This window comes from Barbatula barbatula, assembly GCF_947034865.1.
Source record: "Barbatula barbatula genome assembly, chromosome: 19".
NCBI classification, from domain to species: domain Eukaryota; kingdom Metazoa; phylum Chordata; class Actinopteri; order Cypriniformes; family Nemacheilidae; genus Barbatula; species Barbatula barbatula.
The window spans coordinates 20545775-20559058 of record NC_136782.1 but is presented as its reverse complement, the minus strand read 5'-3'; the positions used below and the strand labels follow the sequence as shown (position 1 = coordinate 20559058).

General features: G+C 36.4%; 1 protein-coding gene and 1 long non-coding RNA gene across 2 annotated transcripts; both read right to left on the bottom strand.

Annotated features, from left to right (window-relative positions):
* Positions 1–4116: 4116 nt before the first annotated feature.
* On the bottom strand, positions 4117–5108 carry LOC306908598 (uncharacterized protein). The gene is made up of 4 exons (XM_079481630.1): positions 5080–5108; positions 4760–4884; positions 4502–4668; positions 4117–4314 (listed from the first exon to the last, which is right to left on the bottom strand). The coding sequence occupies exons 1-4, from the start codon at positions 5080–5082 to the stop codon at positions 4217–4219; spliced, it is 393 nt and encodes a 130-aa protein (XP_079337756.1). The 5' UTR covers positions 5083–5108; the 3' UTR covers positions 4117–4216.
* A 6163-nt stretch (positions 5109–11271) lies between these two features.
* LOC306908599 lies at positions 11272–12477 on the bottom strand. Its single transcript, XR_013788024.1, has 3 exons — positions 12425–12477; positions 12095–12219; positions 11272–12019 (listed from the first exon to the last, which is right to left on the bottom strand). It is a non-coding gene; the product is annotated as an uncharacterized lncRNA (long non-coding RNA).
* Between the last annotated feature and the right edge of the window lie 807 nt (positions 12478–13284).

Here is a 13284-nt window from a genome sequence, read left to right as displayed (position 1 = left end):
GCTGTCAATCAAACACTGGCTCGCGTGAATAAAAATAATATTTTTAATAATAGATTCAACAAAGGTTTAAAATTGTGTGTTTGGATTAAGATATTATTAAAATAAGATTGATGTTCGTCGAATGAATACAAAATCGATTAGTTGTCTTTATATTTATTAAATTCATTTTAGGCTAATTAAAATGGATGGAAACTGTGTCGTTGGTAGTATTGGCAGTTATATTAGTAGTAGAAATATCTGTAGTGTAGAAAATGACTTTATTTGACTGATCTTATTTCGCCATCTAGTGAACATTTAACGACACGACTGATCAAGTTTTTGACCCACGCACGCGCGCGCGTGGCACAAGTGCGGCGTGACGTAGACTATTCTTTCGCGTCTTTTGTTTTATTCAAGAGAAACGGGATCTTTGTGTGGTGAAAGGACGCATTGTGAGAAGGCTCATTGCCTTCAAGGCAGGCTCTTATTATTCATCTCATTTTTTCGATTTGAGCTCCTCTCACTGTGAGGTGAATGTACTTATTGATTGAATTCCACCTGACACCTGCCTTCTCCATCCATCCAGACTCCGCATCATGCCCCAGGGTGATACGCTACAGGCGGATTGTTCATCTCCGACTGACTGAATCAAACCATTTCCATTTAAACCGAGAGTGGATTCTGCCCCGCATTGAGAGGGGTCACACTGTAAGTCTGGTATGTATGGCAGAGGGTAGGGGGTCTCTGGGGAACCTGGGACCATCTGTACCTTACATCTCAGAATGGTTACGTGTGTGCAACTTTGATTGACAGGCGCATGCACAAAATATATGTAATATTATATTTACATGCATTTCTGTAGCTTATGCTCATGTTCTTCGTTGTTTCAGAAGTGTGAACAAACAGGATCAGTCACCCTCAACTTCTGCTGCCATAAGTACGTTTTTATATCTGTACATCATCTATGCTTTGTGCAGATGGAGTAATATGCTAAACAAGAGAGTTTCTCATCATCCCTCTTTATTTTGTTCTCTCTCTCGCTTGTGTGTATGTGACACAACTCGATACCGCATTTCTTTTTTTGGATAAAATGTTTTATTTGGTCAGGCAGTAAGTAGTCCTGATGTCATTAACAAGGTTGTCAACAAAGCAGAAGTTTTACAGTTTATGCATCTTTCATTCATTTTGAGCAAATAGAAATCAAGCATATAAGGAAATTGTAATTGTCATGTGTCTAAGACTTTTACAGGTCAAGGCGATCACATTTAGCTCTGTTTTTCTGACACTGATAACTTGGCAATTTGGGTGCTATTTCTCTCAAACTGTTTTTCAGTTTTTCCATTTTATCATGCGTCCAGACCTTTTTAAAAGCAAGACCTTTAAGTCCGTCGTAATTTTGCAACATTGTTAGGCTGTCTTTAATTGTATATTTTCCCATTTCTGCTAGACATCTGTTCAAACAGGGTGAATTTACGGTGAAAAAAAAAAAAATCACACATTCATGTTTTACATTCAAGATGTCTTTCAGATCATTCTTAAGGCGATACTCTGAATGCTCAGTGTTATCTTTCAGAGCCTTCGCAGCTTCGAGGTTATTGCTCGTGTAAACCTTATTTTTCTCAAACTTATTTTGCACGTCTTTGGTTATTAAGCCTTGACCAGAATAGTTGGAATCTGAACATTTCTCCTTCCCGACTCTAAAGGCTACAGCATATTTGTCACGGTTGTGTGGACAGAACCCAAGCGCAGGCAGCAGAGTTAAATAACAAAACTTTATTTAAACAAAGACCCTCGATGGGGAAAACATTAACTAAAACAAGACTGTAAACTAAAACTTCCCACAAGGGGGACAAAACAACAGGGTAATAAGAATAATAAATAAACTAGAAGTCCACAAACTTAGAACAGGAACACGATAATCCATGAACAGGTACAATCCAACAAGGTGACTTCAACAGGGATGACGATAACATATAATGACAATGAACCGACAAGGGACAGAGGGAAAACTGGGGCTTGATAAAGGGAAACACTAACAAGGACTGATGACACAGGGAGAGTGGCCACAGGTGACAAGGATGAAACACTAAGGGAAAGCTAACAGGAGGATTGCACGAGGCAGGTGAGGGGACTGAAACACTAAGGGAAAGATGGCTCAGGGCTGGAGACAAGACTAACACTAATGGACCGCTAACCGGGGAAACAAGGGGGCGGGACTAAAGGACGCGACACTGGAGAGAGAGCATGGCTTCTCAAACCAAAACAATGCTCTTTCTCCACACAAAACACATGAGACTGACATGATCCTGCCACAAGACTCGAAAACCAAGACAAGGAGAGGCAGGATCATGACAATATTGGCCGTATGTCCACAACTTAGAAAACATGAAGCAGAGAGCATTTTAGTGTGTGTGCAATACTGTTGTATTTCATACATTTTTGCTTTGTGGTACTAACTACTATCTATTTGAGTGTACGGGGTGCTTACTTGGCCTCAAAGGCTTTTACAATATTTGCCAGGGTTTGTGGGTTCACATCTTGTGCACATATATTCATCAACGCATGCTGCTATGTCACGAATGCATGTTGTACAAAAGTGTTTACTAAATGTGCATATGCATATTACTGTCAGAAAAGTTTTGTGGAAGTAAAGTTAAAGAAATGCCTTATTTTTATATTAAATTACATTAATTGCATGAGGCTTAACATTTCCACAGTTCTCTGAATGTGAAACACTAAACAAGTTTGAAGAATAGTCATGTAAATTGTTCATGTGATCGTTTTCGTAAGTTACTCACCATTATGCAAAGTTCTTTGAAGATGTTAGAAGATGAGTGTTCTTTTGAGATAATGAGAGACGGGGTTATTTATCCTGAGCCAACCTCGCATAAATCACGTGATTGTATGACACAACTTGCAACATTCTTGAAAAAATAGTATTGCATTATTATAATAGCTATTCTCACATAGCTATTTTTCTACCGCTATGAATTTTAGATTTTTCGGTGTTGAAAAAAATACAGCAGTGAATAATGTCGCAATCTAGATGAGAACAACTGTAAACATCTATGCATTTCAAAAGCAGACGGGCAAGAAAATGACAAAACATTTAGAGTAGCTTATCATCTGTTTGTCACTTAGTGTGGTACGTGTGAATGACCAGGCAGTTTTTAGGCAGTAGTTAGAATAGTGTGAAGCCACGAGCGCAAAAACACTTGTACACTACAGGCTACGTTATGGGGCTATATGTCACAACTTTTGACATGGGTTCTTAATAACTTTTGAGTCAAAAGTCCAATGTGTTGGTTAACCAAAAACATCCATCTCCTTTAACAACATAAACCCCAGTAGAAGATTATATTAAGTGTTTCAAATCTGAATATTGCTTAACTAACATGAGTTATATCATCAGCAAAATAATTTTAACTTCATCTCTCATGTATGAACCATCAGAAACTGAAACCTAAGCATTGCATTTCTCTTTGCCGGTTTATATATAATGCAATTGATTGTCTGATTTGACCTTGTTGAACAAGACCTTGACTATCTATACACATACACAAACAGACAGTAGTATAATCGTTTTTAAAACAGTCTCTTAAATTGTTTCTAATATTAAATGACTTTTCAAACTATGTTAAAAGGAAAGTCTGATTAGTTTGTGAACCGAATTTAAAGAGGGCAGAATAATGCACAAGACTGCTACTAACAGAAAAGGTTTATTCATGTTTAGTGAAGTGATTCTTGTTTTTCCTTCAAGGGATTTTGGATTTTTTTTTATGTGTTGTCTATGTTCAATAAAATGTTTTTGTTGAGAGCTGTCTACACTTGGGTTATTTTATATGTCAGTTTCATCACATTCTCAACCTCCTATGCACTTTTTCTCTTCAACTTCGACCTTGATATTTCTATTCAACTTATTTATTTGATCAAATATGAATCTTTCAGGAGATCAAAATGGTCTCCTGAATTTTCCCAAATCGTTGAAAAAAATGATATCTTGTGTTTTAAGATACTGCACAAGGGCAAAAGTAGCTCAACTGTATGAAATGTGTTTATTTCTGGCTTATAATAAAAAAAGACTTGTTACAACAATGACTAATTCATAAATTGTTTATGATACAACGGAAATCAATTTCACCATATGGATCTTTACAGTTATAACACTCATTGTCATTCTTACAGCGATAGAGAGGGACATATCCCGTTATTTTATTTAGTGCTCCTTTTAAACACGCTAGATTGTTTTCATCATCTCTCCAGACATGTTTGAAGACAAGCGCTTTAATGCTAATATGTTCACTCCAGGTTTGAAGGCCGTCAAAGATGTGATATCTATAAAGGCAAAATTCAGCACATGGAGAGTTAAGGGTGTAGAGAATAGTGCAGCTGTTGCTCCTAAGATTCAGAAGTTTTTGCATGGGTGTAATGTGATGTAATGGAGTGGGGTTAAGCAGGAGATATTCAGAGTGTAATGAGTATCCATTCATTCGTTGAACTCCTGCTGCTATGAGCTCTCTACCTTGATAAACAGGGTCTTGGTTGTTAGCAATGGCCATTCTCACAACTGGTGCAGTCTCATTGGTTAGAAAGTTGTTCTGCTGGAATCCATTTTGACACTGTTCTGTTGGTACATTGATGGCTACAGCATATTGAAGTTCATTTCCATTTTCATCAAGCCTCTTATAGCTGAAAGACATTAAATAACAGTTTTTAGATCAAGAACAGATGACCAAGTAAATTTACAAATCACTGATATTTGACTTCTTTATAAACTCACTTCTGCTCAAAGAAGGTGATAATACGAGCAAGAGTATTACGGTCGATGTTCTGTCCATCCACACTGTTCAGTGTCGAGTGATGAATCAGAAAGAGCAACAGGACGCCACTCACAGATACTGGCAACTAGAATCACAACACAATACAAACACACATAAACCTGAGGAACAAAGCACTGGATGTGTTGTGTGCAGGTCAGGATTGATGCTATTCAACGAAATAGTCTTTTGACCAATTAATGACAAAACATTCTTCAGTAAAGAGTGCTCTGCTAAATAAATCAATAATCTGTGTTGAGTTATAGTTGTGAATGGGACTTACCATGGTGTCTGTGTCAGAGATGAGTTGTGTGTGAATCAAGGAAGCAGATCAAGTAAAGTTGTAAAGTGTTTTCGTGAAGTATTTATACTGGTTTTGATCCACCTTCTTCCTGGATTCTGTTTGCTGCAAACCATTAATACAACCCCCAAAACTGCTAAAGGCTGACAGTCATCGCTCAGATGTAATAAGAATATAACTAAAGAAGGTTTATTATAAGTTACATTCAATTTAAAAGGTTTAACATTTCTTGATACTTTACATTGTTGTCATTATCTAACACATGGAACTTCAGATGTACCCTTATTAAAACATACTGAATACTGATCACTCAAATGTTAAAAATACTGCATAAATTACTATTCTTTAACCAAACAAAAATAATGGAAATATCTGGACACAAGGGATTATAAGCAATCTTTTGTTTGCAGAGTTTTAAGAGAGCAAAGTGTTTTAAGAGAGATTGTGTCGCTGCACTTTAACATTGTTGTTTACGACACCCTGTGATATTTATTTAAGGTGTGAAACATTCATCATAGCAACAGATATAAAAGATGTGAGATGACCTTTTGTGTGGAAAAAGCTTCTCAGCTTTCTTAAAACTGATCTTGACACGTTTCTTAGAGTTGTTCAGCTGTGACTCTGCCTTGCACTTTTATAGTGTAAAACGCTCATAGCATGCAAATGAATTCTCAACCATCTATGCACTTTATTCCTGTTCTCACACCACTGAACATCAGCTTTAATAACTTGATATTTATATTAAACTTCATACTTCTTTGTGACTTAATCATCATTATTGTCGGCTGAATGATTTGTTTTCAGATTCAGATTGGAATCACAGATTTTTACTGTGATCTTTGATGTTTTGTCTTCTCTGTATTTAATGTAAATGCTGCTTGCATTGTAGTTCCCCTGCATGTTTCAGTGTTTTCAGCTTTTTTCTACATTTGTGACAGACAGATGCAGGGAACAGAACCCAATATAGGTTTTTATGTGGTCATGCGGTATAGCAGTTCTGATCAAAAGCCAATGCATTAAATACCTTGTGTGGTTCTGGGTGACATCCTATTGGCTTGATCATGGTCACGGTTGTGGGGTCTGTGTGTTCATTGCTACCTGTCTCTGTTAGCGTTGCCCCGGCAACCTGGATGCTGACAAGTTGTGCCACCTGTGGCTGATCTAAAGATGTCTATATGTGACTCACGGTTGTAGTGTGTGATTTTCAGATCATTGTTTGCCTCATCTAACATATTGTGTCTCCAGTGTTTCATGTTTCTAGATTTTCGGCGCCTGATCGGCATTACCTACCGAGCGATGGATTACTTACCGGACTACTGGATTTGTTGTTGACTTGTTCCCCGGCCACACAGTTTCCGTGTCTCTGAGGATTAGCTGGCTGAGGAACTTCACTGCCTCACCTATGTAACTTTCATTATCATAAACTGTTATCTCACATGATATTATATATTAAAATACTATACATTATAAAGCATATATCACACTTTTTACTCCACTACATTTCATGAATAAATGTTTTTTTTTACATTTTAGTACTGAAGTACATTAAAATTTAGCATTTTCTTTTCGAAGTGGGATTAAATGTACTCCAATACTATATTAAAGGTTAAAAAACATGTAGGCTAAAGAGTATTAATGAAATATATATATAGTGGAGTAAAAGTATGATATATGATTTATAATGTTGGGATGTAATTATTTTTTTTAAAGAAAAAACACTTACTTTACCACAAAGGCTTTTGCAATTGCACAGGTTTGTGTGGTGTTTTTATTTCCATTTTATGTGAAGCATTGGACATTTGATGATCTGCATGTAACTGTAACTTGTAAATGTAACAATATTTATAAACATTTGATAATAACCAGGGACGATGGTTTTCAATATAGTGGGAGCTCAGCCACTCTCTACTGTATACATTACTAATATAAATACATAAGAAAGAATATGCAGAATGAAGACAAGTTATTGTTATTAAAATGAATATCACATCAATCTATACTGTAATTCAAAATGACCGCAACAGCCACAAATCCATATAAATGTCACAGTCAACTGCTGACTCATTATTCAGAAGAAGGAATAACTTGATATGATGTTTCCCTGTCATTCATTCTGATAAGCACAAGCGTTGTCACTTCTGTGCATGACTGTGTGTTCATCTATTACACCCACAATATGTTTTAAAACGTATGTTTACTGGGAACTCAGTTGTTATGATCGCCGGGGGTGAGACACGGACAGAAGACCCAGGTGCAGACAGCGGGTAAGGGGTTAACAGATTTTTTATAATAAATGATAAAACAAACACCCACGAGGGGATAACAGAACAAAACATGGGAATATTATAACAAGACTAACTACACTTAAACAAGACTAAAATAAACTTTAAACATAAACTACAAAACAACACAACACATGACTAACTAAACTGACACAACACATGACTAACTAAACTGACACAACACGGGAACTAAACTGACACAACACGGGAACTCACCCAACAAACCACAATGTACCAGCACAAGACAGAAGACACGAGGGCATTAAATAAGGGACAAAATCAAGAGGGGAACAGGTGTAGGGCATGAATCAATAACGAAGAAACGAGAGGATGGGAACAGAGACGAGACCGGAGAGAGTATGGAAGTCCATAAGGGCCGTAACTGCCTCTCTCCACACAAGACATGAGACTCTGTTATGATCCTGCCACTAAACCAAGAGAAACATGACATGATGCGGCAGAATCATGACATCAGTAACTTCCATCATCCACCAGTACAAAACACTTTTCTTATGCATTAGAAAAATAAAGGTAAATACAATTTATTATCCAAAATAAAAGCATATGTCGGTGGCGGCGGTCTGGCTGGACTGTGTACCGACAGCACTTTTGGGTGACCCGAGTTTGAGTCCCAGCTTGTGATCCTTTCATGCTCCTATTCCCTTCTTTCTCCTCCATTTCCTGTCTCTCTATCCTATCGATTTAAAGATATAAAGGCCAATAAAAATATTACAAAAAAATAATAAAATAATTCAATTAGGGCTTCACCGATAGGATTTTTGGGACCGATACTGATTTTAACAAGAAACTTGATTTGCTGTCTTCCTAAAGATTCACACCCCTAGTGTAATGTGTATGTCCACACTTTTGTTGTTTTAACACTTCATAAAAGCTGTCAGGATCTGCACCTGCTACATCAGTATTTGTATTTGTCCTCTTGTCTGCTTGCATGCAGCATTACGATATTTGGCATAATCAAGAAGTGTGAAGACCACATGAGAAGTCAAGTTCACATTCTTAACCTGAATTAGTTGACTTCACTAGAAAATGGTGCAAAAATCTGTTGCCTTCAATCTTACATTTGTGATATCGTAAGACCTTTCAATAACAACTGTTTAATGTCCAATTACTTTCTATTCTTTGAGCAACCATAAAAAACATCAAAATATTCCGTCGCGAAGACCTATGGCAGGGGTCGGCAACCCGCGGCTCTAGAGCCGCATGCGGCTCTTAAGCACCGCCCTAGTGGCTCCCTAGAGCTTTTTCAAAAATATGAAAATTTAAATATAATTTCTGTAGGAGGAAAAACATGACAAACATTCTTAACGTTTTTCAACGTTGTAAAAATGTGTATAATATTTAATTTCAACATTTCTGTCAACGAAGATTTACGTCATATACTGCGACACGCGTTTCTGTCAGATCGGCGGCGGCGCGCGTGATGCCAGACCGGTGGCTGACAGACAAACAAACAAACCGGCGGGTGTGTCATGGACCATGGATCCCAAAGGGAAAAAGAGAAAGATAATTGAGGAGAACAGATGATTCAACAGTTCTTGGACCGAATCATTTGCTTTCATTGCCAATGTGGAAAATTAGAGGAGCGCAAAGATAAATTTAAGAAGTGGATTGCATATCCAAACTCCACTACTGCTGCTAGTTTTGTTGCAACCCGGGATATAATAAAGCGTGGGAAAACGTTCAGTTCGCAGATGATACTGATTTTTGTCAGTATATAGTATATAGTTTGGGGGAAGAGGATTGTATTGTATTATTGAGGATTGAAGAGGACTGCATTTTATTTCCATGGGGATGTCTGAAATTACAGGATGCATATGCACTTTGCACATTTTGTTGTTTTTTCGAATCCTAAAGTAAAAATGACATCAAAAATCTGATTTCTTTATTGTATTTCTTTAATTTCATCAATGCAACGAAACATAATACATTAAAATTATAATGGAAGTTAAACCTAAAGCACCATCGTACAGCAGAGTAGTCACGTGGTGCGTCATTCTCTCCAGGATGCGCTGCAGGGGAAAATAAACATTTAATCATGAATGCTCATTATGTATTTGTAGCCTACTTATCATTTTGATACTAGGGGGGTAATAAAGCTAATATAGACACTTACAGCATGTGTTGCCTTCATTATAAGGCTTATATAAGGCTTTTAATTTTTTGCCAGACAGCTGTTTTTTTTTTTTTTTGTCCAATATGGCTCTTTCAACATTTTGGGTTGCCGACCCCTGACCTATGGGTATTCCTTGATAGAACAAGTTTCAGGTAATTGTATATTTCCTTATGCAATCGCTCTGTAAAAGTTTAAACTTAAAATTAAACTTAAACGCCAACACTTCTTCAGGGACGATAAAGGGTTAAGAGAGAGAGGTGCTTGGGAGAAGAAAATGCTCACATATTTTGGGCTCATGGACCAGACTGTGTGTAAAAAAGATAAATAACGTTCTTTTAATCTTTAATGCCTCTTGGTTAACCATTTAACATTTGCAAATCATTTGAATTTGAACAGTTACCTTTAGCAAATTACTGTTATAAACCAATTAACTTTCTATACTGTAGAACCACCATTAGCACCATTTTGTCTGCGTTCACCCCTCGTCACACTGTTAAGTTGTTTACGTTACCTAAAGCAAAATGAATTATAAATATTGATTGTTAATTTGAATAACAATAACTTGTCTTTATTCTGCATATTCTTTATTTATTATGTATTTTAGTAATGTATACAGTATGTGGTGCTAAGAGTGTCTATGTATTATATAATTATATATATCCTCATTGGAGGCTGAGCCCCCCTAACATTTCAAACCTAGAATCCACCCTGCTGTCCAGTGAACATAAAACTGTTATTTAAAAAAGTGACAGGCTTATAAAAGTCAATATTATACATCTGGCAGGCATGCAAAGCAACTAACAGTACATTTTATCTACATGTTTTCAGATTCTATACTAGTATGAGATGAAACCTATGACCTTTGTATCCAGTACCAAATGTTACTATATATACATGTATATAAATATATGGCACCTTGTTTCTTTAAAAAAACTATACTTCTAACAAAAAATGTTTATTATTTACGTACTTAATGCTTTGACGCACAACTACAATAATCTTTGAATGCTAAACTTAATTTCATCAAGATCCCCCCCAATAAGAATGTTTGATTACAATTATTATTATTTTTAAATATATTTGAGTTAAATATACTTTCATGCCTCATCCCGCCTGATTTTCCAGTATTTAATCTGAATGCTCTTGTAGGGCAGTAAGCAGCTTCTTTGCTGAATCCAGTTTGTTCCTGGACATGTCCTGTTCTCTGAGGTGGGCGGGGTTTAGTCTGAGATCTGAAGCCACAGCAGCACTGCCCCCTTCTGTGACATCACAGTATGACAGCCAGCCCCGTGAAACAATGGGACACATTGGATTTTATAACAGCTAAGGGGGGCAGGCACCACGCTTCATGTCTTTTGGTTGAGCATCCAAAGACCACTTGCTCTTTATGTATACACAGCTGGATCCAGGAGAGTTTGATTATACCGACTGAATTAAACTAATTTTGGAGTTTTAAATCCAGTGTTCACATCAAAGATAGTTTGCATTTGAAAATAAGGTAAACTACCCAACTCTTGAAGGCAGAATCATCAAATTTATATTGATCACATTTTTGTATTGTTGTTTTAGTAAAAACTATGGTAAAAAAAACGTCCCCAGAAGTCAGCTAAAGCATCTGTGATGTCCTCATGTAGTAATGTTTATAGGCATACAAGTAAATAAGGTGTATGGTGAATTTGCATTGTCTTGATTTATAGCATGAAAATGTGCGTGTTCATGAATTTTGGATTGTAGTCATCACATCTTCAGACAGAAGCTCAAAGTTTGCCAAAAAGATTTATTAAATTTGATTTGAATATATTTGTTAAAGCAACAAGCAAGCGTATTGTAGGTCTTTCAAACTTTAAAGTGGGCAAAGTAAGACAAAAATTAAGCAATGCCTCAGCTATGAGTTAATATCTTTTAGTTTTTAAGACATTTCTCATCAATGGGAACATTATTTCTCCCACCACAGGAGAAACACTCATTGTTATTCTTACACCGATATAGAGGAACATGGTCTGCAATCCTCTGCAGTGCATCTCTTAAAAGTTTTTTTCTCTCTGTCTCTGCATCAAGATGAAAGATTCGTTTAAAGACAAGCGCTTTAATGCTTATATGTTCTCTCCATTTTGCAATGCCGGGAAGGACGTTATATGAGCTGTTTTCATTAAGGCAGATTTTAGCACATGGCGAGTTAAAGCTGTAGAGAATAGTACAGCTGTCTGTTCTTTGATTCAGAAGGTTGTGCATGGGTGTTACGGGTCTTTGAGGTGTAGGGTTAAGCAGGAGACGCTCGGAGTGAATCATGTATTCAGGCATTTCCTGAACTCCTGCTGCTATGAGATCTGTACCTGGATAAACAGGGTATTCATTATTAGCAATGGCACTTTTTACAACTGCAGGATTCTCATTAGTGAGAAAGTTGACCAGTGAAGGCTGGAATCCAGCTTCACACTGAACCTTCGGTACGTTGATGGCTACAGCATATTGTCGTGCAAGTCCTTTTGCATCGACCCTCTTATAGCTGAAAGACATTAAATAAAAGTTTTTAGAGCAAGAACAGATGATAAAGAAAATTTACACTTCTTTATAAACTCACTTCTGCTGAAAGAAGGTGATAATACGAGCAAGAGTATTACTGTCGATGTTCTCTCCATTCACACTGTTCAGTGTCGAGTGATGAATCAGAAAGAGCAACAGGACGCCACTCACAGATACTGGCAACTAGAATCACAACACAATACAAACACACATAAACCTGAGGAACAAAGCACTGCATATGTTGTGTGCAGGTCAGGATTGATGAGATTCAACAAAACAGAGCAAAAAGGTCTTTTTACCAATTAATGACAAAACATTGTTCAGTAAAGAGTTCTCTGCTAAATAAATCAATAATCTGTGTTGAGTTATAGTTGTGAATGGGACTTACCATGGTGTCTGTGTCAGAGATGAGTTGTGTGTGAATCTAAGCTGGGATCAAGTAAAGTTGTAAAGTGTTTTCGTGAAGTATTTATACTGGTTTTGATCCACCTTCTTCCTGGATCCTGTTTGCTGCAAACCATTAATACAACCCCCAAAACTGCTGAAGGCTGACAGTCATCGCTCAGATGTAATAATAATATTACTAAAGAATGTTTATTATAAGTTACATTACCTTTTTTTAAGGTTTAACATTTCTTGATACTTTACAATGTTGTCATTATCTACTTCAGATGTACCCTTATTAAAACATACTGAATACTGATCACTCAAAGCTGACTTTATCAAATAGACATTAAAAAATAAAAAACTTAAATAAGCAACAACTATAACCTCTTACAAACAAATTGAAATACCCTATAAGTTAATATTCTATAACCAAACAAAAATAATTAAAATATCCAGTCAAAAGGGGTTATAAGTAATCTTATGTTTTGGGAATTTTAAGAGAACAAAGTGTTTTAAAAGAGATTGTGTCGCTGCACTTTGACATTGTTGTATACGATACACTGTGATATTTATTTAAGGTGTGAAACAGACATCATAGCAACAGATATAAAATATCTCTTCACAAAAAATGAAGATATGTTATTAGTATACTGGATATTACATTATTATAATAGCTATTCTCACATAGCTATTTTTCTACAACTATGAATTTTAGATTTTGCAGTGTTACAAAAATACAGCAGTGAATAATGTCGCAATCTACAGAAGAACAACAGTAAACATTTATGCTTTTCAAAAACAGACGGGCAAGAAAATGAGGAAACATTTAGAGTAGCTTATCATCTGTTTGTCACACAGTTT